The sequence below is a fragment of the Ursus arctos genome, unplaced genomic scaffold, assembly GCF_023065955.2.
Source record: "Ursus arctos isolate Adak ecotype North America unplaced genomic scaffold, UrsArc2.0 scaffold_4, whole genome shotgun sequence".
In the NCBI taxonomy this organism is placed as follows: Eukaryota; Metazoa; Chordata; class Mammalia; order Carnivora; family Ursidae; genus Ursus; species Ursus arctos.
Window position 1 is genome coordinate 94,890,847 of NW_026623056.1, and position 22,089 is coordinate 94,912,935.

Here is a 22,089-nt window from a genome sequence, read left to right on the forward strand (position 1 = left end):
TTGATTCTTCAATCTTTATTTTCCTCAGAGCATTTCTAAAAGTGATGACATAGGAAGAGCTTTGTGTGCGTATCTGAATTACCAGACTTTTGTCAGGTTCCTTATAAACAAAAACCAATCATAAATCTATCATTTAAAAAGTATCGTGTGTTTCTACTCACAGTAGCCAACGGCTTTATTAAGATGCGGCCAGTACCCCCTCATCAGTGAGTTACATCCTCCTGGACCACACACGTAGGAAAGACACTTTCTCACAAGGCACAGCATTCCAGTTGCTACTGCTGGAAAACAAACTAACCCAAAACTTAGTTGCTCAGAAAACCCTCATTTTATTAGATGCTACGAGTTCAGCAGGTCAGGATTTGGGCTGGGCTTGGTGGAGCTGTTCTTTTGCCCCATGTGGTGTCTACTGAGGTCCTTGGTGGTACTCACCTGGCACTTGAGTCAGTCTGGGCCTGTGGTGGCCTCACTCACATGGCCGGTGTCTTGGTGGAGACGACTGGAAGACGGGGCTGAGTGGGGTCTCTCTGCTTGAGTGCCGACACACTGTCTCTCCAGCAAGCTGCTCGAAGGACGGGGCTGCCTTTCTCCAGAGGAAGCATCGCAAGAGAAAAAGGTGGAAGTTGCATGGGCTTTTTTGACCTAGTCTCAGAGGTCACGTGGGTCACTCTCCACATCCTATTGGTTGCAGGCAGGTGGAAGCCAGCCCAGAATCTAAGGGAGGGCTTTAGACTTAACCTCATGGTGGAGAGGCGGCAAGGTCACACTGGAGAAGGTCATGTGGGAAGGGAGAGATTGTTGGGGCCGACTTTGGAAACTACAGTCTGCTCTCTGGCCATATCCCATGCGCATGCAAAGTCAACTACCCAGGACCTCCAAGGCCTCTTCGCAGCTAGAGCTCCAGGATCTCAGCACCTACTCAGGCCTACGTGCGGATCAGGTCCCGCGAGTGTGACACCTCAGGAACAACTTCTTCAGTATGTTTCCTGCTCAATTTAAGACACGAGTGACGTGACTCCATGGCCTCCCCGGTGGTGGGACAGGGAGAGGGTGGCCATTGTAAGTCTCTCCTGTTCAAAAGGGGGAGTGGGAGGCACAGCGTAGGCACCGTCCACAGCAGTTCTGAAACCCAACCCAGCACACACCACCAGTCCCTTGAGTAGGGACCAGCTGTGTCCCTGGGAACGATTCTCCGTGGCTTCTGACCTTGAATTCTGGGATCTTGACTCCATCCTTTAAGTCATTCTGCCTCTTCCGTAAAAGTAGCCGTGCTTGCCGCTGAGTAGTTTTCCTAGGCTGCTGCCTGCCTGTGGTAGGACCGGGCTCCACACGCCTCTTCGCAGTTTGTGCCATCTCTGGTTCTTTAGTCCAAGCCGGTGCAAGTGCTGCTGGGACAGTTCTCCTGATAACGGAGCCTTGCACGGACTTCACTGACATTCACTCCACCAGACAGAACGGACACCCCGATCCTCTTCGAAACGGGCCCCTTGCTATTCGGGGCTTGTGAGGCTCTCGTGGCCCCGTGACCCTTGGTTGCTAGAAGGCTGCCGAGTGAGGCACACGCACAAGTTCCACAGAAGGTCTGGGCCCATCCCTATGGGTCTGTGAGACACCGACTGAACTTTTTCAGAGCCTTCACAGAGGGCCCTCCGGTCCCAGCCCGCCTCACTGTCATCTGAGAGCACCTTTTCCCCACAGAGTCATGGATTCTGTCTTTGCCCTGAGCTCTCTCCTTCTTTGGGAGTCTTCCGCTGGGAGAGACGGGGGGTGAAATGGAACCTCATTCTGAGCCCAGCCGCTCCCGGCTCCTCTGCAGTTCTGTCAAGGTCTGTGTGAACACAGAGTCATTCCTCCCGTGGCGGCTCTCTCTCTGACCAGTCCTTACTGTGTGCAGCCACAGGGCACCTCCCGACCCTTGTAACTCTGCCTGCGAAGCTCTTTGACCAAGCCAACCAGCCGACGGACATTTCCCAGCCCCAGCTCCACACAGGTGACCGCCGCGCCAGCGTTTCCACCACCGAGGAGCAACGGGCTTTCCTTGCTGACAGCCTCTTCAAGCCATGTCTGTCTCACACTAACATGGTCCACGGGGCCCATCCAGCTTCTCTCTGTGGCCTAGTCCCAAGCTCATGCCCCAGGGTGTAGACTGGTTACGGAGGCATCCTTCTTCAAAGGACCCAGTTCTGTTCCAGCTGACAGCACGCAGACCTCCACCGATTTCTTATTCTCATGGGACTTAAGGTTGGGGCACAGGCCACAGGCGAACAGCTCAGCGTGGCTGCCCAGTGCTTGGGGCCTCAGCTGCGAGGACCAGCACAGCCGGAATGACTCATATGTTGGGGGTGGGATCACCTACAGGCCTCCTCAGTCACCTGTCTGCACCTGGGGAGACAACCTGACGGCTGGGCTCAGCCAGGCCTGCTGACTGGAGCACGGTCTGGTGGGCTTTTGCAGTGACTGGGTTCCTGAGAGCCAGCCTTCCAGGAGAACCAGAGGAAGCCACATGGCCTCTGTGAGCTCACCTCAGAAGTCACCACTGGTTAAAGCAGGTAACAGGCCCACCCAGATCTGAAGAGAGGGGACACAGGGCCTGTTTCTTGATGGGAAGGGTGTCAAAGAATTCACAAGCACTTAAAAAGTCACCACAGTTCACCTCTAGCCCACAGCATTTACAAATCTTAGAGGGCACAAATCTTTTTAAAGACATTGTAAAGGTTAATTTCAGTTGGGGCATACTTTGCATTGTGTAAATTACATAGCATACTACCCAACGACGTCTCAAGAACGCTTTTTGGTCGTTGACTCTGGACTCCACTCCACTAAACCTCACCTAGATCTCAAAACCCCATCACACTGAGCTCTCTGCTTGTTGTTTCGCCAATACCAGACTGCCCTGAGTACTGTGTCTTTACAGTGATTCTTGAAGTCACAGGGTGTATATCTTACAGTACTGTTCTCTTTTAAGATTGTTCTGTGATTGTAGGTCTTTGCATTGCTCTGTAAATTTTGGAATCAGTTTGTCAGTTTCTGGAAAAAGGCCTATTGGGATTATGTTGAATGCATCGATCACATTGTGGAGAACTGACTTACTAACTATGTCGAGTTTCCAATATGTAAACATGGAATCTCTCCCCCATTTATTTACAGCTTTTAAACTTTCTCTCAGCATTTAAATAGTTTTAGTGTAGAAGTCGTGCACATACTTTTGTGCAAATTTTCATGTATTTTGTTAAATTTATTCCTAGGCATTTTACTGTTACACATTTTATTGTTGATGCTTGCTCTGCATTGTCTGGGCCTATCACTAGTGATGACATCCGCTAGAAATGTCTGGGGGCACTCACCTGCACCCCCCCCCCCCCCATGCACTGTTTGTGGCAAGCCTCCACAGAGCTTTCCCCAGGTGCAGCCAGTGTTGTGCTGGACCAGCCCTTGTTCTTACTCGGATTGCGAGACATGTCACGGCAACCACCATCAGGGAACTTTGAAAATGTTTACTACTCACAATCCCTGGAGGTTACATGCCCAGGGTCACACAGGGAGGTCATGGTGGGGCAGGGGGAGAGGAGAGAGTGTGGGCCTGGGGTTCTGCCTTGATTGGGGTCAAGGGTGGTGGTGTAGGGCTCAAAGGTTCACTCATTACTAGTGATTTTGAAACATAAAAGCAGGAATTAATCACAGGAAAGGAAAAGCAAGTGATCAAAAGGTTGGTTAGGTCGACTAGTGCTTTCTGAGAGTGGGAACTTGATGGGTGGGGTGGCTTCATGGCTTTTCATGCAGTGTGCAGCCGGCACTGTGTTTGCTGGAGACGGGCGTCTGCGAAGGGGCTGCCTTGGCACTCGAAAGCTTCATGTCAGACACTTACATTAGATAAAGGTGATTGTCTGGGGCTTATGCTACAGTGCTGTACATGGCTTTTAAAATATATATGTGTGTGTGTATATATATTAAAGATTCTCTTGATTTATTTGAGAGATGGGGGGGAGCAGAGGAATAGAGACAAGCAGACTCTGCACTGAGCGCCTGAAGTGGGGCTGGATCCCATGACCCTGAGATCAGACCTGAGCCAAAATCAAGAGACAGACGCCCAACCAACCGAGCTACCCGGGCACCCTACGTGGGTTTTTCAAAAAAGTTCATTTTCGATGTTTTGCTCCTAGCAAATAAAAAATACACTTTTTTTCTTTTTAAAGATTTTATTTATTTATTTGAGGGAGAGAGTGAGCAGGAGGAGAGGGAGAGAGAATCAGAAGCAGACTCTGCACAGAGCCCGGAGCCTGACCAGGGCTCGATCCCAGGGCTGCCAGATCATCACCTGAGCTGATACCAAGAGCTGGACGGTCAACTGACTGAACCAGCCAGGCGCCCCTATAAAAATACACTTATTTTTCCGTGTAGACCTTTATCCTACAGTCTTGCTAAATTCACTTATTTATTCTAGTAATTTTGTGATCCTTAGGCTAATCTATGCAAACCCTCTAATCATCTGTGAATACACATAATTTTGTTTCATCTTAATAGTTATTTCTTTTATTTATTTATTGTTTTATTTGCCTATTGTGCTGGCCAGGATTTCCTATAAAATGTTGAATAGAAGTAGTGAAAGTGGAAACATTTCCTTGTTTCTAATGGAAACTTTCAGTATGACATCATTAAGTATGATTTTAGTGTTAGGGTTTCTGACATGACTTTTTAGAGATAGAAGATGTTCTGTTTTTACTGATGCAGTAGGGAGGCTGAAGAGTCTCCATTTGAGAAAGGCTCCATCTCTGCCATTTTTCTGCTAGGCCCCATTTACTTGTTCCGTATTTTGCCTTTGAATAAGCAAAGAAGCTATGTTCCCACTTCAAGGGGCAAGCAAGAAAGTGAATCATTCTCTGAGTCTCGTCCTAGGCCCCAAACACCTGCTGACATCTGAGACAAGCCAGCTCCCAACCCCGCTCCAGGACGTTAACTTTGACAAACGCTGTCGGGAGCCCTCTCACTCCTGAGAGCTTTGTCTGTATCCTTGCTTAATAAACTTCTATTGCTTTACTCACAAAAAAAGTCCCCCAAAAAACAAAAAACAAAACAAAACAAAAACTCCACCCTCTACTTTCAGTGATTTATGGCATAATACCTGTTACTCATCTGACACTTACCTTTGATTGGACCCTACCGTGGATTCCTGAAGGAACACGTCCCGTAGACCCCTTTCCAATATAAACCCCTAACCCCAGGTGATGACGACACCCATTCTGCTCTCCTTTCCGAGCCTCCCAGACACCCCATCTGCTATTCTCTGTCACTCACACTATTCAGTAAACTCGGTTTTCACTTTCTCGGGCTCACATTTTATTTCTATCCTGTGAGAAGCCAAGGACTCCTTTGGCTGGTCCTGTGGGACCCCTCTTCTGGGTTCTCTGACCCAGCCTGCCTGCATCACTGATATTAAAAAATAATCACGATTGGGGCACCTGGGTTATTCAGTGAGTTAGGCGTCTGACTCTTGGCTTCCACTCAGATTATGATCTGGGGGCTGATGCGGGAAACACAGGCAGAAGAAAAATTATTAAATTTCCTGACTACCTACAGCCCACTGACAAGTCTTTGAAACAGGCAGAGTGACCTGCCTCTAGGGACTCAACTGCCTGGATGCTGACACAGTGCTGAGGGCAAAAGGCAATCCTAGCCTGACCCCCGACCGCAATCCTGTAAGTCTACTTTAACGTATAAAAGTTCCTTTGGAAACTTCCTTTATCTCTAACCCCCCCCCCCCAAGATACGTGTTGGCAGTCGACCCCCAAGCATACGGCCCCCCAATACATGTCTGAAGGGTCTCACGACTAAGGTTCTATTAGACGGTAATAAATGACCTTTTCCTAATAATAGCTAGCCCCCTCAGGATCCTGGAAACCTTGCCTCCAAAATTCCTTAGACACTTAGGCTATCCCTAACCCTCTCCTGACTTGGAAGTATATAATGGGCCACCCCTCATGACCCCGGGGCAGCTCTTTCTGCCCACGGGTCCTGTCCCGTGCTTTAATAAAACCACCTTTTGCACCACAGATGTCTCAAGAATTCTTTCTTGGCCGTGGGCTTCGAACCCTAACGTCTTTCCTCCATCAGAGGTCATGGGATCTGGGCCCACATCAGGCTCCACACTCAGCAGGCATTCTGCTTGAGATTCTCTTCCTCTACCCCTTCCTCCTGCTTGTGCTCTCTCTCTCCAAAATAAATAAATAAAGTCTTTAAAAAAAAATAATGATTGGGTATTGAATTTTGCCAAAACCTTTTAAAAAATTTATTGAATGACCATATGGATTCTCTCCTTTATTCTGTTAAGATTATGAATTACATTGATTTGCAAGTGTTAGTCCAATTTTGTATCACTAGGATAAACTTCAGTTGACCTTAGTAGTGTATTACCTTGTCGATTTATTATCGGGTTGATTTGCTAATATTTTGTTAAGGATTTTTGCATCTATTTTTGTGAAGGATATTGGTCTGTAATTTTCTTGTATTTGTCAGGTCCTTGTATCAGAGTTAAGCTTCCCTCATAAAACAAATTGGAATGTGTCCATTCGCTATTTTCTTAAAATTTTAATACTGGTATTATATCTTACACATTTGATAGAATTCACCAATGAAACAATTTGGGTTTGGCATTTTCTTTGTGGGAAGGTTTTTTGATAACACATTTAATTTATTTTATATATTTATCCTTTTCTTTTGTGTCACTTTTGATAAGTAATGCCTTTAAAGGAGTTTGTCCATTTCATACAAATTATCAAATGTGTTGGCAAAAAGTTGGTCATGGTCTTCTACTTAACTTTTTTTTTAAGTTTATTTATTTATTTATTTATTTATTTATTTATTTATTTATTCGTAATCACTACACCCAGTGTGTGGCTTGAACTCACAACCCTAAGATCTAGAGTCCCATGCCCCTCTGACCAAGCCAGCCAGGCACCCCCTATTTATCCTTTTAACATTGGTTAAAAGGACCCCCTTTGCATTTCTAATATTGAGAGTTTTCTTTTTACATTTTTTCTCTTGATAATTCTTGCTAAAAATTTGATGTTACTTGGTGCTTTTGTACATGGAATTTTTAGATTGCAATTTCTGTCGATTCCTACTGTATTGGCCCTTCATCCAGAGACTAGGATATTCACTTCTTATAGTACTTTATTTGTAGATTATTTTGGCTTATCTGCAAACACAATCATGCCACCTGTGAATAATAAATTTTACTTTTTCCTTTGAGTCTTTACATTGCCTTTCTTTGGCCTTCTTGCATTGGGGTAAGATCACCCCTACAGTGCTAAATAGAGGTTATGGAGGACATTCTTCTCTACTTCCTGAACCCAGGAGAAAAGCACCCACTATTTTGTTATTTGTTTTTTATAGATATCTAAGATTAAGATAGTCCTGTCTTTTTTATTTCTAGTTTTGTGAATTTAGTGGGTGTTGAGTCCTATGAAATGTTTTTTCCTGCACCTATGTAGATGTTCATACGGTTTTTGTCTTATAATCTGAAATGTGGAAATATTGATTCTTAAATTTTAAACCACCTTTCATCCCTAGCGTAAACCACACTTGGTCATGATATGTAACCATTTTATCTTCCACTGGATTGTTTATGCTAACATTTTATAGCAGAGTTATGCTGGTCTCGTAGAACCCATTAGGAAGGATTGCACTTTTCTTTATTTTCGGGAAGAATTTGTGTAACACTGGTATCATTTTCTTCTTGTATGGTTGGAAGCATTTACTAGTGAAGCCCTCTGGGCCTGGAGTACCCTTTGTAAGAAGGTTTTAAATTATAAAACCAATTCCCTTAACAAATATAGACCCATGTAGCTTTCCCAAATATTCTTATGGGAAGAATTTGTTGTGTTTTTCAAAGAATTTTTCCAATTTATGTGATTTGTCAAATTTTTGACATTGTTTCATATTATCAGTTTATTATCTTTTTAAAATCTACAGAACCTGTATTGAATTCCTTTTCTTTTCCTCATAGTGAGGATTTGTTTTCCTGCTCCTTTTTTTATCGTGGTCAAATACACACTAACTTTACCACCTGCGCTGTTTATGAACGCACAGACCAGCGGTATTGAATGCAACCACTGCCAACACCCGCCTCCCTCCTGGCATCTTCCGCGTCTCCAGGCGGGTTCCACGCCCAGCACGGAGCCCAACGCGGGCTCAATCTCCGCGCTCTGGGCTGAGACCAGGGCGGAGATCCGGTCCAAGCTGAACCCACTGAGCCACCCAGGCGCCCTCTTTTCCTCTTTTAAAGCGGATCCCCGCACCCACATCAATCACCTCCCGACCCCCGGCGCCCCGGACAACCTATCCCGGGGCTGGTCTGCGCAGCTGCGACGACCGCGTCCTGCCCAGGCCGAGGCCACCCACAGTCAAGGGCTCTGAGGTCACCCCATTTTCCTTTCACTCTCAAACTTCGTCCTGGTGAGACGAAAGCCTAACCGCTGTCTCCGCTCGTCAAGTGAAAGGACAGACGGCTCGCACTTCACAGCGGAGATGGGAAGGTGAACTGAACTGTTTTAGGGAAGCGGGAGAACGGAGGTCCGGCTTCAGGATCGGCCGTTTCTGTCACTCACAGTGCGTTTCTGTTCCCCAGCCCAGGACGGGCCCGGCCCCGCCGCCCAACCCCCAACCCGGGCCGGCCCCCGGCCCCCGGCCCCCGGCCCCCGCTGCGAGCCCACCGCCCACCCGCCAGAACACGAGGTGCAGGGGCTCGGCGCGCGCCCCGGCAGGAAGCCGAACCCGTGAAGTGCGCCTGCGGGGGGCGCTCGTCCCGGGCCGGGGCCTTCTCCCAGACGCGCCTGAGTGACTGCGCCTGCGTGCGGCCGCAGGCGGTGGCTCCATTCTCCGGACGGAGGGGCGAGTCCGGACTGCGCAGGCGTGGGGAGCGGGGCCCAGGGAGGGGCTGCGTCCGCGGCCGGCCTGCGCGTACTGCGCCTGCGCGAGCCGAGGGCGGCGGCTCGGGCTGCTGGTAGGCGCCGTCCGCCCCTCCGCACCCGCGGTGTGGACGCAGGACTCAGCGGAGAAAGGCGGCTGAGGTAGGTTTCCCGTGGGCAGCTCAAGCGGCTGGACCGCACTGAGGCAGGACGTGCCAAGTGAGTCCTTTCCGGGCGTGTGCGTCAGTGGGTCGACCGAGGCCTCTGCACCTTTGAAGACCCCCAGCCTTCCCGGCTGTGCGCTGGGCGCTCTGGCGCCTGACCGCAGGCTGGGCGACTGCAGGGCCACGCCCCTCCCTCCGAGCCACGCCCACCGCCCTCGCTTCCTCCCCCCCCTGCCCGCACCACTCTCTGCAGCGCCGCGCCTCTTCCCCAGCCACGCCTTCTCAGAGCCGCGCCCACCTCCCTTCCGGGTACGCGGGCCCTCCGAGCCCGGTGCCTTTCCTCCTTAGCCGGTGTTCTGCTCCTGCATCTGAGCCCGCCTCTCCCCTCCCCCAGTTTTTTCTCCTCCCACCCCGCCCATTGCCTTTGGCCGCTAGTCCCTGGGGATCCTAGGTCCTCCCACCGCCTGGTCCGCTGACCTGGCCTTGTCTGCCCTGTCCACCAGGCCCCGGCCCACCCTGCTCTAGCCCCCCTCCATCAACCCAGCCCCATCCAGGCTCTCTCCCACCCTGGCCCCAATGCCAGGGTTTGCCGATGAAAATGTAGTGTATCTATAGTAGTGTTTGTTGCTAACCATTAAAAAAAACCCGCTGCTAGTTGTTTTACCAGCAAAAATGGGTTTATTTAAGAATAGCAGAGAATTACAATCCAGGATAAGGAAGCTATGGCTGGGAGCTGCAAGTGTGGTGGCTTCTCATTGGCTTGGCTGTTGCCGGGGCAGGAGGAAATCCTTTCTTCTGTTGGAGGAGTGAAGTAGAGTCCACTGCAAGATCCGCTTCCTGTTGGGCTGCGGGTCGCTCCCCTTGCTGGCCTCACCGCTCCATTCTGACCGAGGTTTCTCCTGTTAATGTCTATGCTGTAATTACAGATGTCACAAAAATAAGTATTAAGTCTTGATAAGTGAAGCATGCATTCTAAACAAAGAATTGTTACGTAATAAAAAACATTCATCTTGGAGCATAGTGTGGATTACACTGTCGCTGGGAAAAATGAGAACTGAGAGTGAGAAGGAAAACCCACTGCAAGATGTAGATTTGGTTCCTGTTAGTGGAAACACTTGAAAGCCCCAGATGGTGTTGACCTTGAAAATAAAACAGCCAGTTATTTTACTAGCAAAATGGGTTTATTTGGAAATGACAGGAATTGCAATTTCAGACATGCAAAACTAAAGGCAACTCTGGCTAATTTAGGAGAGGAAGGTTACTTTACAGAGAAAAAGGAGGAAAGTGGGAGGGGCCGCTTTGAAGGAAAATCCACTGGAGGAAAAGTGAGTGTGGGGTGGTGACAGCCTCCCATTGGCTGGGCTGTAACACTGTGACAGTCTCCCACTGGCCGGGCTGTAACACTGTGACGGTTTCCCACTGGCCGGGCTGTAACATTGTGACGGTCTCCCACTGGCTGCGATGTGACACTTCCTGGCTGGGCTGTGACAATCTCCCATTGGCCAGGCTGTGACACTCTGACAGTCTCCCACTGGCTGGGCTGTGACACTGTGACAGTCTCCCGTTGGCCGGGCTGTGACACTCTGACAGTCTCCCATTGGCTGGGCTGTCACACTGATAGTCTCTCTGGCCAGGCTGTGATGATCTCCCATTGGCCAGGCTATGATGGTCTCCCATTAGTCGGGCTGTAACACTGTGACAGTCTCTCTGGCCAGGCTGTGACGGTCTCCCTTGGCTGGGCTGTTGCCTGGTAGATCTTCCTGCTGCTGTGGTGGTTAAATGAGCTTTCGCCTGCTGGGTCTATAAGGAGTGTGTGGGGGTGAGTGCTCCCCCTGCTGGCCTGCTGACCCCATTTCAAATGAGGTTTCCTTTATTTTCACAGTAGGGAATTTTAATTGGAGTGAAAGCTATCAGGGTTCTAAGAAAAGATTTGACATTGATTTGTTGTTTTAAATCAACCCAGTAATCTAACAGATACAGGGTTCATTCAGTAAATAAGATCAACACCTTTGCAGACTAGTGAAGAAAACACACTATTAGAAGTTCATAAATTTTGGTGCACCTGGGTGACTCAGCTGGTTAAGCGTCTGCCTTTGGCTCAGGTCATGATCCCAGGGTCCTGGGATTGAGCCCCACGTTGGGCTCCCTGCTCAGCGGGGAGCCTGTGTCTGCATCTCCCTCTCCCTCTGCCTGCCGCTCCCCCTGCTTATGCTCTCTCTCTCCCTCCGTCAAATAAATAAATAAAATCTAAAAAAAAAAAAGTTCATAAATTTTAAATGCTTTTCATTGTTTCTGTAAAGAATTATATTTATACATTTGATTTGTTTCATTCTTTAAATACCTGTTTTACTTCCATTTGGTGTAAGATCTTTACCAGGACCTTAGAAGTGAAGTGAATATAACAAAATATTTTGTCATTGTCTCTTTTTAAAAGTAGAAATGGAGAAGAAAATGAAGTATTAAAAGTGGCAGCGATGCGGCAGATCCCAAGAGAACCATGGCAACATCAGGTGACTGCCCCCGAGGTGAACCACAGGTAATTTCAGCTCTGGTGTGTGAGGACCTGTATGTAAGGACCATGGATGTGGCGGAGAGCATGGCTCAGCCACCAGCCGTGGCCGCATAGATGGAGGAAATGCAGTGCTTGTAAGGGTTCCAGGTGACATTCTGAATTGGGCTGTAAACACCTGCCACGACTCTACCTTTGGTATCTTGCTGCTGAAGCACGCACACGCTTCAGTTGTTTAATAAAGTCCCAGGCATAATACCTTCAAAGCAGGCTGGACACATTAGAAATGTTTTATTTATTCATACTGTTTCTCTGCCTGGGACACACATCTAGTTACATTCAAGCTATTAATTAAAAAAAAAAATTACCCTAAATTTCAAGGAATGTTGATTATATAAAATTAAACACCAGGTGAATACTCTAACAAATAATGCTTTTTAAAAAATCAAACATTTTCATATCTGTGATGTCAGTTTTAACATTTCTTTTTTCTCTATCCTTCCAATGGTGGTTGTATTTCATTTGGGTTTTTATGTATAGGAACTTGATTCATAGTTGGGTCACTTCATTAATCTGTTTCTTAAAATTAATCATAAAACTTTTGAATTCTGTGGTTGCCCTATTCTTCTTTTGAGAAATTTAAAAAAGATTGGGACATTTCCAGAATGATCTTGTAAACATCAAGTACATAGCACAGAGAAGTGACAGCCTGTTGGCATTCTGTCGTATTTGCTTCAGAACGTGTATGTATCCATGGTTGTACATATTCTGAGGGAAACCATAGGTAGAGTTTGCTCCCTAACCGTAGCCCCATCTTGTTCCTGCATTTCCGCAGGCAAATACTACTGTGAATTATGAATTGATCTTTGTGCTTCTGCACCACTTTTTATGCTTTCATACCTACTACAAGCGTCTTTGAACAGTATAGGATACTGTTTGTGTGTGCTGTTTAGAATTTGTCTAGGTGGCATCGTGTTCCGTGTCATCTGCATCTTGTCTTTTCCAAATGTTACTTGGGGGGAGCTAGTTCAGTCCTGTAGGGCGCTTCTGTAGTGTGCTGTTTGCGTGGACATCACATCAGTGTGCCGCTTGCGTGGACATCACATCAGTGTGCCCTTGCGTGGACATCACATGTAGTGTGCCCTTGCGTGGACATCACATGTAGTGTGCCCTTGTGTGGACATCACATGTAGTGTGCCGCTTGCGTGGACATCACATCTGTGTGCCCCTTGCGTGGACATCACATGTAGTGTGCCCTTGCGTGGACATCACATGTAGTGTGCCGCTTGCGTGGACATCACATGTAGTGTGCCCTTGCGTGGACATCACATGGAGTGTGCCCCTTGCGTGGACATCACATGGAGTGTGCCCCTTGCGTGGACATCACATGGAGTGTGCCGCTTGCGTGGATATCACATCTGTGTGCCCCTTGCGTGGACATCACATGGAGCGTGCCCCTTGCGTGGACATCACATGGAGCGTGCCGCTTGCGTGGACATCAAATGGAGCGTGCCGCTTGCGTGGGCATCACGTGTAGCGTGCCCCTTGCGTGGGCATCACGTGTAGCGTGCCCCTTGCGTGGACATCACCACGTGTAGCGTGCCCCTTGCGTGGACATCACCACGTGTAGCGTGCCCCTTGCGTGGACATCACCACGTGTAGCGTGCCGCTTGCGTGGACATCACATGTAGAGTGCCCCTTGTGTGGACATCACATGGAATGTGCCCCTTGCGTGGACATCACGTGTAGCGTGCCCCTTGCGTGGACATCACCACATGTAGCGTGCCCCTTGCGTGGACATCACCACATGTAGCGTGCCGCTTGCGTGGACATCACCACATGTAGCGTGCCGCTTGCGTGGACATCACCACATGTAGCGTGCCGCTTGCGTGGACATCACATGGAGCGTGCCGCTTGCGTGGACATCACATGGAGAGTGCCCCTTGCGTGGACATCACATGGAATGTGCCGCTTGCGTGGACATCACGTGTAGTGTGCCCCTTGCGTGGACATCACGTGTAGTGTGCCCCTTGCGTGGACATCACGTGTAGTGTGCCGCTTGCGTGGACATCACGTGTAGTGTGCCGCTTACGTGGACATCACATCTGTGTGCAGGTCTGTCACAGTCTTACTGCTGTACGGTAGGTGTGCGATGCATTTCGTTTATTTCCCTTTTGTTGGACACATATGTTGTTTCCCGTTTTTCTCTACTTCAGACAGTGCCGCGGTGAGTGTTCTGTGTGCTCCAGGGCGGATACCTGGTAATGGCACTGCAGCATGGAAGGGATGGCATATTTTCAGTTTCCTAGATAATGATCCATTGCTGTCCAGTTTACGGGACTGCCAGTAGCCCACACAGTACTTGCTAACACTTGAGAGCATCAGATTCTTTGTTTTCTAAGTATGTAAATTGAGTTTAGTCAACATATACTGTACTGTTAGTTTCAGGGGTGAATTTAGTGATTCATCAGTTGCATATAACACCCGGTGCTCGTTACGTCATGTGCCCCCTTAGTGCCCGTCACCCAGTGACCCCATCTCCCCACCCCCTCCCTTTCAGCAGCCCTCAGTTTGTTTCCTAGAGTTAAGAATCTCTCATGGTTTGTCTCCCTCTCTGTTTCTGTTGTATTTGACTCTTCCTTCCTTCCCCTATGTTCATCTGTTTTGTTTCTTAAAGTCCACATATGAGTGAAATCATATGGTATTTGTCTTTCACTGATTGACTTATTTCACTTAGCATAATACCCTCTAGTTCCATCCACTTTGTTGCAAATTGTAAGATTTTATTCTTTTCGATGGTGATATTTCACTATATATATTCCATTGTTATATATTTCCATTGTATGTATGAACCACATCTTTATCCATTCAGCTGCGGATGGACAGCTGGGCTCTTCCCACAATTTGACTGTTGTGGACATTGCTGCTGTGAACATTGGGGTGCAGGTGCCCCTTCGGATCACTCCATGTGTACCTTTGGGGTAAATACCTAGTAGTGCAATTGCTGGGTCGTAGTGTAGGAGAACATCAGACTCTTAAAATTTATTCAGTCTGTTGAGTTAGAAGTGGTGTCTTGTTATTTTAATTTTCTCGGTTACTTGTGAGTTGGTCATGGTAGTATTTCAATAATATTTGTGTTTGTCCTGTTAATTGCATCCATCATTACAGACGAGATTCCTGATACAGTTTGTATTTTATTTCTCCTTTCCTCTTGATCCATCTTTTAAGGGTTTTTATCAGTTTTATCTTTTCAAAGAACTGATTTTGTCTTTGTTGACTTTCTCTGTGTTCATCTGCTTTTTTTTTTTACCGTTTTCTGCTTTTATCTTTATTTCTTTTGTTCTCTGTGTTTAATTTTCTCTTTTCGTAGCATCTTGTGATGGAAGCTTGTATCACTGACTTAAACCTTTCTTCTCTAATGTATGTTTTTAAAGCCATAACTTTTCCTCTGATCATCAGTTTGCTGTGCCTCATACACTTAAATACATTTTATTTTCAGTGTCCCTCAGTTAATATATACTTTATAATATGTCACAATGGAAATTAGAAAATCTGGGCTATTGAGAAGTGTGCTGCCTATTTCTGAACATTTAGGAATTTTTATTTATCTTTTTGCTATTTAATTTTGGTTTGATTATGTTTGGTCAGAAAATATACTCTGTAAAATTTCAGTCTTTGGAAATTTATTCAGGCCTGCTTTGTGGCCTAGTCTGGTGGGCTATTTTGGTGAATGTCCCGCATGCACCTGCAAAGAATATGTTTTCTGTGGTTGGCGGTTTTCTATAAATGTCATTAAGGTCAAATTGGTTATTAGTATTGTTCAGATATTTGCGTCCTTTCTGACTTATTGCCCATTTGTTGTGTAATTACTGAGAGAGATGAGCTTAAAAATTTCCACTATGGGTGTGCCTGGGTCGCTCCGTCAGTTGTGTCCGACCCTTGGTTTTGGCTCAGGTCATGATGTCAGGGTTGTGGAATGAGCCCTTGGTTGGGCTCTGTGCTCAGCAGGGAGTCTGCTTGGGATTCTCTCCCTCCACCCCTCCCCACACTCGCCCAGGCAGCTGCTCTGTCTCTAAAATAAATTAACAAATCTTTAAAGAAATTTCCATTATGATTGTGGATTTGCCTATTTTTTTATTTCCTTTTGTATCTATCACTTTTTGCTTCATATATTTTGAATCTGTTATTTGGCACATACATTGGGGATAGTTTTTACTTTCTAGACTACTAACTGACTTTTATTTTTATGAAATCTCTTTTTACCCAGTAGTAGTTCTTGCCTTGCACCTATTTTGTCTTATATTAATATAGCTGCACCAGCTTGCATGGTACACATACACCTGTATTTTGAATCTAAGACCTTATATTTAAAATGTTTCTCTTGTAAAGAGCCTGTAGGTATGTCATTTTTTTTCCCCTGTCAGGTAATTTCTGCTCTTTAATTGGAGTATTTAGTCCATTAACATTTAACATAGTGACTGATATGGTTAAGTCAAACGTCTTGCTGTTTGTTTTCTGTTTCTTCTTAGTACCTTTCTCCAGTCTTGCCTCCTTTTGGATTAATGAAATATTGTTTATAATTCCACATTACCTCCTCTGTTGGCTTTTCACCTGTGTCTTTTACTAATATTTTAGTGGTTGCCAAGAAATTGTGATATGCGTCTTTAACCTATCCCAGTCTTTGTTTGTTTTGACCACTTCACAATGTAAGACTCCTCCAAACCACTTACTAGCCCCCGTTTTTGTGCTATTTGTGCTATTGTTGTAACATATTTTACTTTTGTACATGTCATAAACCCCACAATAAATTATTATTATCTCCTTATACTATTAAAAGTCTTTCCTATAGAGTATAAGGAATAGTCTTATTTCCCCACACATTTACTTTTTCTGGTGTCGCTACACCTGTTACTCTGGCCACAGTTGAAGACACCCTAATGCCTGTTGCTGGTGAGTACTCCTCAGAGGGGACCTCTGCTTTGCTGGTGGAGCACTATGCCCTTTCTGGGAAGAACCTGCAGATGTGTGAATGAAAACCATGCTTAGTTTTCAGCCCCGGTAATCTATCTCATAGAGATAAAATGTCATCACATAAGGGTAGATGTAAATAAATGTTGTGGCCACATTGTGGTAGGAAACTGGACACCGAGGGGCGCCTGGGTGGCGCAGTCGTTAAGTGTCTGCCTTCGGCTCAGGGTGTGATCCTGGCGTTATGGGATCGAGCCCCACATCAGGCTCCTCTGCTGGGAGCCTGCTTCTTCCTCTCCCACTCCCCTGCTGTGTTCCCTCTCTCGCTGGCTGTCTCTATCTCTGTCAAATAAATGAATGGAATCTTTAAAAAAAAAAAAAAGAAAAAAGAAAGAAAATTGTAAGTTGGAGTTCTAACTATCGGGGAGTTTTTCACAAGGTATTATGTGAGTGAAAAAAAGTGTTTGTGACATCCTTCACAGAAGGCTACGTCAAAAGAACAACTGTGCATGTGTGTGACCGTGTGTGCGTGCATGTATGTGACCCGAGCATGGAGAAGGCGGGGGAAGGTGTTCACCAGGTGGGGACTAGGGACGGTGGTGAGAGGGTGGTGATGTGGGACAGGGATGGAGGGCAAGCTAAAATGAAAATGAGACTGCATAAAACCAGTCACGTTACTCTAGTAGGAAAATGTGCAAAGGGCACAAGGAGGCAACTAACAAAACAGGTGACCAGTAAGTACTTGAAAAACACGTCTGTCCTCACTAATAATTAGAGACAGACGGAACTAACAAAGACAGACGGTGTGTCTGCATCAGATTGGCAGAGGCTGAGTGATGATGCATGCCCCCTGTTGACCAGGGTGTGGGAAGATCATTCACTCACTCACATGTAGGTCTGAGGAACCACTTCTCTGGAGGGTATTTGGTGATGATATCCAAAGTTACAGAAGTATACGTGTCTTGATCTGCCATTTTCCCATTCAGGAATTTGTCCTGAGAAAGTCATCATGCATAGACAAGATGATGTATGTTTAAGGAAGTTTGTCTTCATGTAATTTGTAATATTATAAACTGGAAACAGTTTAAGGGTGCAAAACTAGGGGGCGCCTGGGTGGCACAGCGGTTAAGCGTCTGCCTTTGGCTCAAGGCGTGATCCCGGCGTTGTGGGATCGAGCCCCACATCAGGCTCTTCCACTATGAGCCTGCTTCTTCCTCTCCCACTCCCCCTGCTTGTGTTCCCTCTCTCGCTGGCTGTCTCTATCTCTGTCGAATAAATAAATAAAATCTTAAAAAAAAAAAAAGGGTGCAAAACTAGGAGATTGGATAAAAAAGTTACGGTAATTCGTAGAATGGAATACTGTCAGATGTTAGGAATGTGGTATTTAGAAGTAATTTAATATGGAGGAAAAATGTTCAGAATTTAGTAAGTGGGTGTTATACACAACTAATGAATCATTGAACACTAATCAAAAACTAATGATGTACTCTATGTTAGCTAATTGAACTTAATAAAAAAAGAATTTAATAAGTGGGAAGCATGTCACAAGGCAGAATTACACGATCCCAGTAAACGCCCTGTGTACACATGCGTATGTACACTTAGAAAGAAGCCTGGGGCGCCTTGGCAGCTCCGTCAGTTCAGCGTCTGACTCTTGGTTTCAGCTCAGGTCATGATCTCAGGGTTGTGAGATCGAGCCCCACGTTGGGCTCTATATTCAGCACGGAGTCTGCTTGAAATTCTCCCTCTCTCTCCTTCTGCCCCTCCTCCCACATGAGTGCTCTTTCTCTCTCCCAAAGCAAATAAATCTTAAAAATAAAACCAGAGGGATGCCGGGGTGGCTCAGTCGGTTAGATGGCTGCCTTTGGCTCAGGTCATGACCCCAGGGTCCTGGGTTCAAGTCCTGCATCGGGCTCCCTGCTCAGTGGGGAGCCTGCTTCTCCCACTGCCTGCTGCTCTCTCTGTCTCTCTCTCTCTGGCAAATAAATAAAATCTTAAAAAAAAAATAAAGCCTGAAAAAATATAAATGTTAACGTGTTAACCATCATTATTTCTGACCGGTGCGTGAGACTACAGATGGTTTTAATTTTCCTCTGTGTACACTTGTGCCTCACACATTCTCCAAAGAACATGAATGACGTTCTGTTTAGGAAACTTTGTTAAAAAAATATGTATTGGGATCGGGATGGGGTTGCTTCATTGAAGTGGAGTATGTGCTTGGAGGCTCTGCCACTCCAGCGGACGTCTTCCAGACAAGCCTGTTAGGGTAGAAAGTAGAGACGAGGCAGTGTGTGGTCTTGGGCTCCCCTTCCAGGTCCTGAGCAGCATGTGTGAGCAGCAGTGCCATCCAGGTCAGGCCATGAGGGTCGTGCCCGGTCACTGGTACCTTGCAGGAAACTGCCCATCTCTCTCCTCAGGTCTGATGAGGTGAAGATGACCCAAATTGTATGATTAAACCTGGTCACATGAATCTTCATTTGAAACCATCCTAAAAACCTGTAGCCTTTGGTTATTAGGATGGACAGAAAGAGCGAAGCCTCACAGTCATCCCCTGTTCTTTCCTTGGCTTTGGGCAGGAGGGAGAAGATCATGTGGAGTGTGGTGACCAGGAGCATCTCCAGGAAGCTGTGCACCCAGAAGAGTTTGTGGCCATTGCAGACTATTCAGCCACTGACCAGACGCAGGTAACACTACACACTTGCTCACATGCAGGGGCCATGGGTCTTGGGTCCATGTTTTATGGACTTGGCTAAATGTCAGGCTAAATGACAGGATTAGATATAAATTTTGAAGAAGTCATACCAAAGTTAAGTAAAGAAGTATTCAGATGTTGGGGCGCCTGGGTGGCTCAGTCGTTAAGCGTCTGCCTTTGGCTCGGGTCATGATCCCAGGGTCCTGGGATTGAGCCCCGCGTCGGGCTCCCTGCTCAGTGGGGAGCCTGCTTCTCCCTCTCCCACTCCTCTGCTGTGTTCCCTCTCTCGCTGGCTGTTTCTCTCTCTCTGTCAAATAAATAAAATATTAAAAAAAAAAAAGTAGCATTCAGATGTTTAGAGCCTAGTGAGACCTGTGAGTGACACTTCTCTTCCCAGCCTAACAAATTCTGATGCCAAGCCTTAGGCGAAACACACCTGAGTAAGGAGTGGCAGAAGGAAGCACCTGTTCCAGTTTCTTTTTGGAAACCTTGATTTAGAACCTATTCTAGTTAATGAAAAATGAGGCTATAAAATAAAAATACTGACTTGAGGGGCACCTGAGTGGCTCAGACGGGTAAGCATCCACCTCTTGATTTCAGCTCAGGTCATGATCTCAGGGTTGTGAGATCAAGTCCTGCATTGGGCTCCATGCTCAGTGCTCAGCAGGGAGTCTGCTGGAGGTTCTCTCTCTGCCCTTCCCTCCCACTCACACGCTCACTCTCTCTCTCAAATAAATAAATCTTAAAAAAACACATCGACTTGAATGTAGCTTTTTCTACTCCAGTAAATGAATCAGCTACCACATAGCTGAGTTGCAGTGAAGAGGCTATAGAGAAATTGTCTTAAGCCACTCAAAAATGTTTAATCTTCCCTTTAGACAATACCAGCTAAGCTGTGCTTTTTTGTCATGTTCCACAAAAGTCTCTAAATCTTGGTATCATTTTCAGAAATTGTGAGTTTGTATAATTACCCATTGAGTCCTTTTTGAAATGTGATTTGGGCCCCAATGATGGGGGATTTATCACTGAGCCACAATTGAAATACCAGCTACAGGTTTTCCTTGAATTTTGACTTCTGTGTATGTTTTTTTCCAGCTCAGCTTTTTGAGAGGAGAAAAAATTCTCATCCTGAGACAGACAACTGCTGATTGGTGGTGGGGCGAGCGTGCAGGGTGCTGTGGGTACATACCCGCAAACCACCTTGGGAAGCACCTGGAGGAGTGTGACCCTGAGGACACGTGGCAGGATGAAGAGTACTTTGGCAGCTATGGAACCCTGGTACTGCTTTCCACATTCCCTGTTCGGTTGGCCAGGTGGTGGTTTAAAGTTAGCTTCAGCTGGGCTGCTTCTCTTCATGGGTTAGAGCAGGGTCTGTAGACGTCTTTGGCTCAACGGGCCGTGTGTCTACTCAGCTCTGCTGTTGTATGAGCGGCCATAAAACCGTCAAGAAACGAGCACGGCATGTTCTTTTGATTTTTAAGAACTGTTAAAAAATGTAAAAACCATTCTTAGCTTTCAGGCCCTACAAAAGCAGGTGGTGGGCTGGATTGGCCCATCGTGGTTTATCTGAGCAATGGGATTATGAACTTTCCTCAGCATTTAAAAAATAGTAACAAATTTTATTTAAAAAAATAAAATACAAAAACATTACACAAGTCAACAATAATACCTCTAAATAACTAGCTTATTAGTTTTTTGGGCTTTTTTTCTAATTTGGATAAAGACCCATAACCTTATGGTCCCAACAGCCCCTGTTTCTATCTTAAAGCTAGATAAAAACAGATGCGTGAAGAATAAACACTGCAGACATAATGTTGAGTGAAAGAAGCAAGACATCAAAGAGTAACTTTTGATTCAGTTGCAAAAGTTAAAAAGCAGTGTTGAAATGTTGTTTATGAAGGTAAGTGATCAGGGCACTGGTTCTCCCAAGAGTTGGATGAGGTTCCTGTTACCAGGGGGTCTGTGATGGTGTCAACCTTAAGAATAAAATAACATACCAGCAAAATGGGTTTATCCAGGAGTAGCAGAGGAGCTGCAATAGAGGACAAGCACCGTGTGGGGACCACAGGCCCCTGTGTGGAACCAGGGCCAGGAGGCTCCTGACAGAAGAAGGAGTGGGTGGGGCTGTGTGGAATGAAAGCCCTGTGGACGGTGGCGGTGGCTTCTCATTGGCTGGGCTGTTGCTAGGCCAGGAGAAAATCTTCCTCCTGCTGGGTTAGTAAAGTAGGCTTCTTCCTTTGGAGTTGGCCATGGTGGAGTGGTGGTGCTGAGCCTGCCCCCGCCCCCGGGGCGTCCCCCCTCCCTTTCAAGTGAGGTTTTCTTTGCCCGCTTTCCTATCCGCAAGGCTGTGGTGGGAAGGTTCTGGTGTTGGTTGCACGAGTGTTTGCTATATAACTATATTGACAAATCATAAGGCACTTTTTAATGCACTTTTTTGGTAGGTGTGTCCTACTTCACAGTTTACAATGTTGTAACGAATGAAAACCCCCTGATGTATGGACACGATTAGAGCTTTCAGACCATTAAGAAAGAGTACTTTGTTGATTTTGAAAGGACCCTAGGGTGGTTTGCTTATCTAACAGCTTTACGCCATGACAAGTGTGCTGTAATGGGTTTCCTCTTACGGGAATCTTGCTGAACTTCTGCTAGAATTTCTGTTGGGTAAATTTGTAGGGTGTGTGTATGTGTTTTTTTACCAAAGCGAAAAGAGCTTTCTCATCTTAAAGGTGAAACGTGGCGTCTCTTGATTTTGATTCCCATTTTCTGAAGTCAGGTTGTTCACCTTCTGTATTTGTTGGCCTTTTCTGTTTCTTCTTTTTTTGGTAAACTGTCACATAATTTGCTCATTTTTCT

The 22,089-nt window shown here is 46.4% G+C and overlaps 1 protein-coding gene across 1 annotated transcript in view; it reads left to right on the forward strand.

Annotated features, from left to right (window-relative positions):
* Positions 1 to 8,905: 8,905 nt before the first annotated feature.
* Positions 8,906 to 22,089, forward strand: part of PRMT2 (protein arginine methyltransferase 2) — a 44,250-nt gene continuing 31,066 nt past the window's right edge. Inside the window, exons 1-4 of the mRNA XM_026504077.4 lie at positions 8,906 to 9,065; positions 11,505 to 11,603; positions 19,121 to 19,228; positions 20,332 to 20,514. Coding sequence (XP_026359862.1) covers positions 11,565 to 11,603; positions 19,121 to 19,228; positions 20,332 to 20,514 — 330 coding nt within the window. The 5' untranslated portion in view covers positions 8,906 to 9,065; positions 11,505 to 11,564. The remainder of the gene's footprint in view (positions 9,066 to 11,504; positions 11,604 to 19,120; positions 19,229 to 20,331; positions 20,515 to 22,089) is intronic.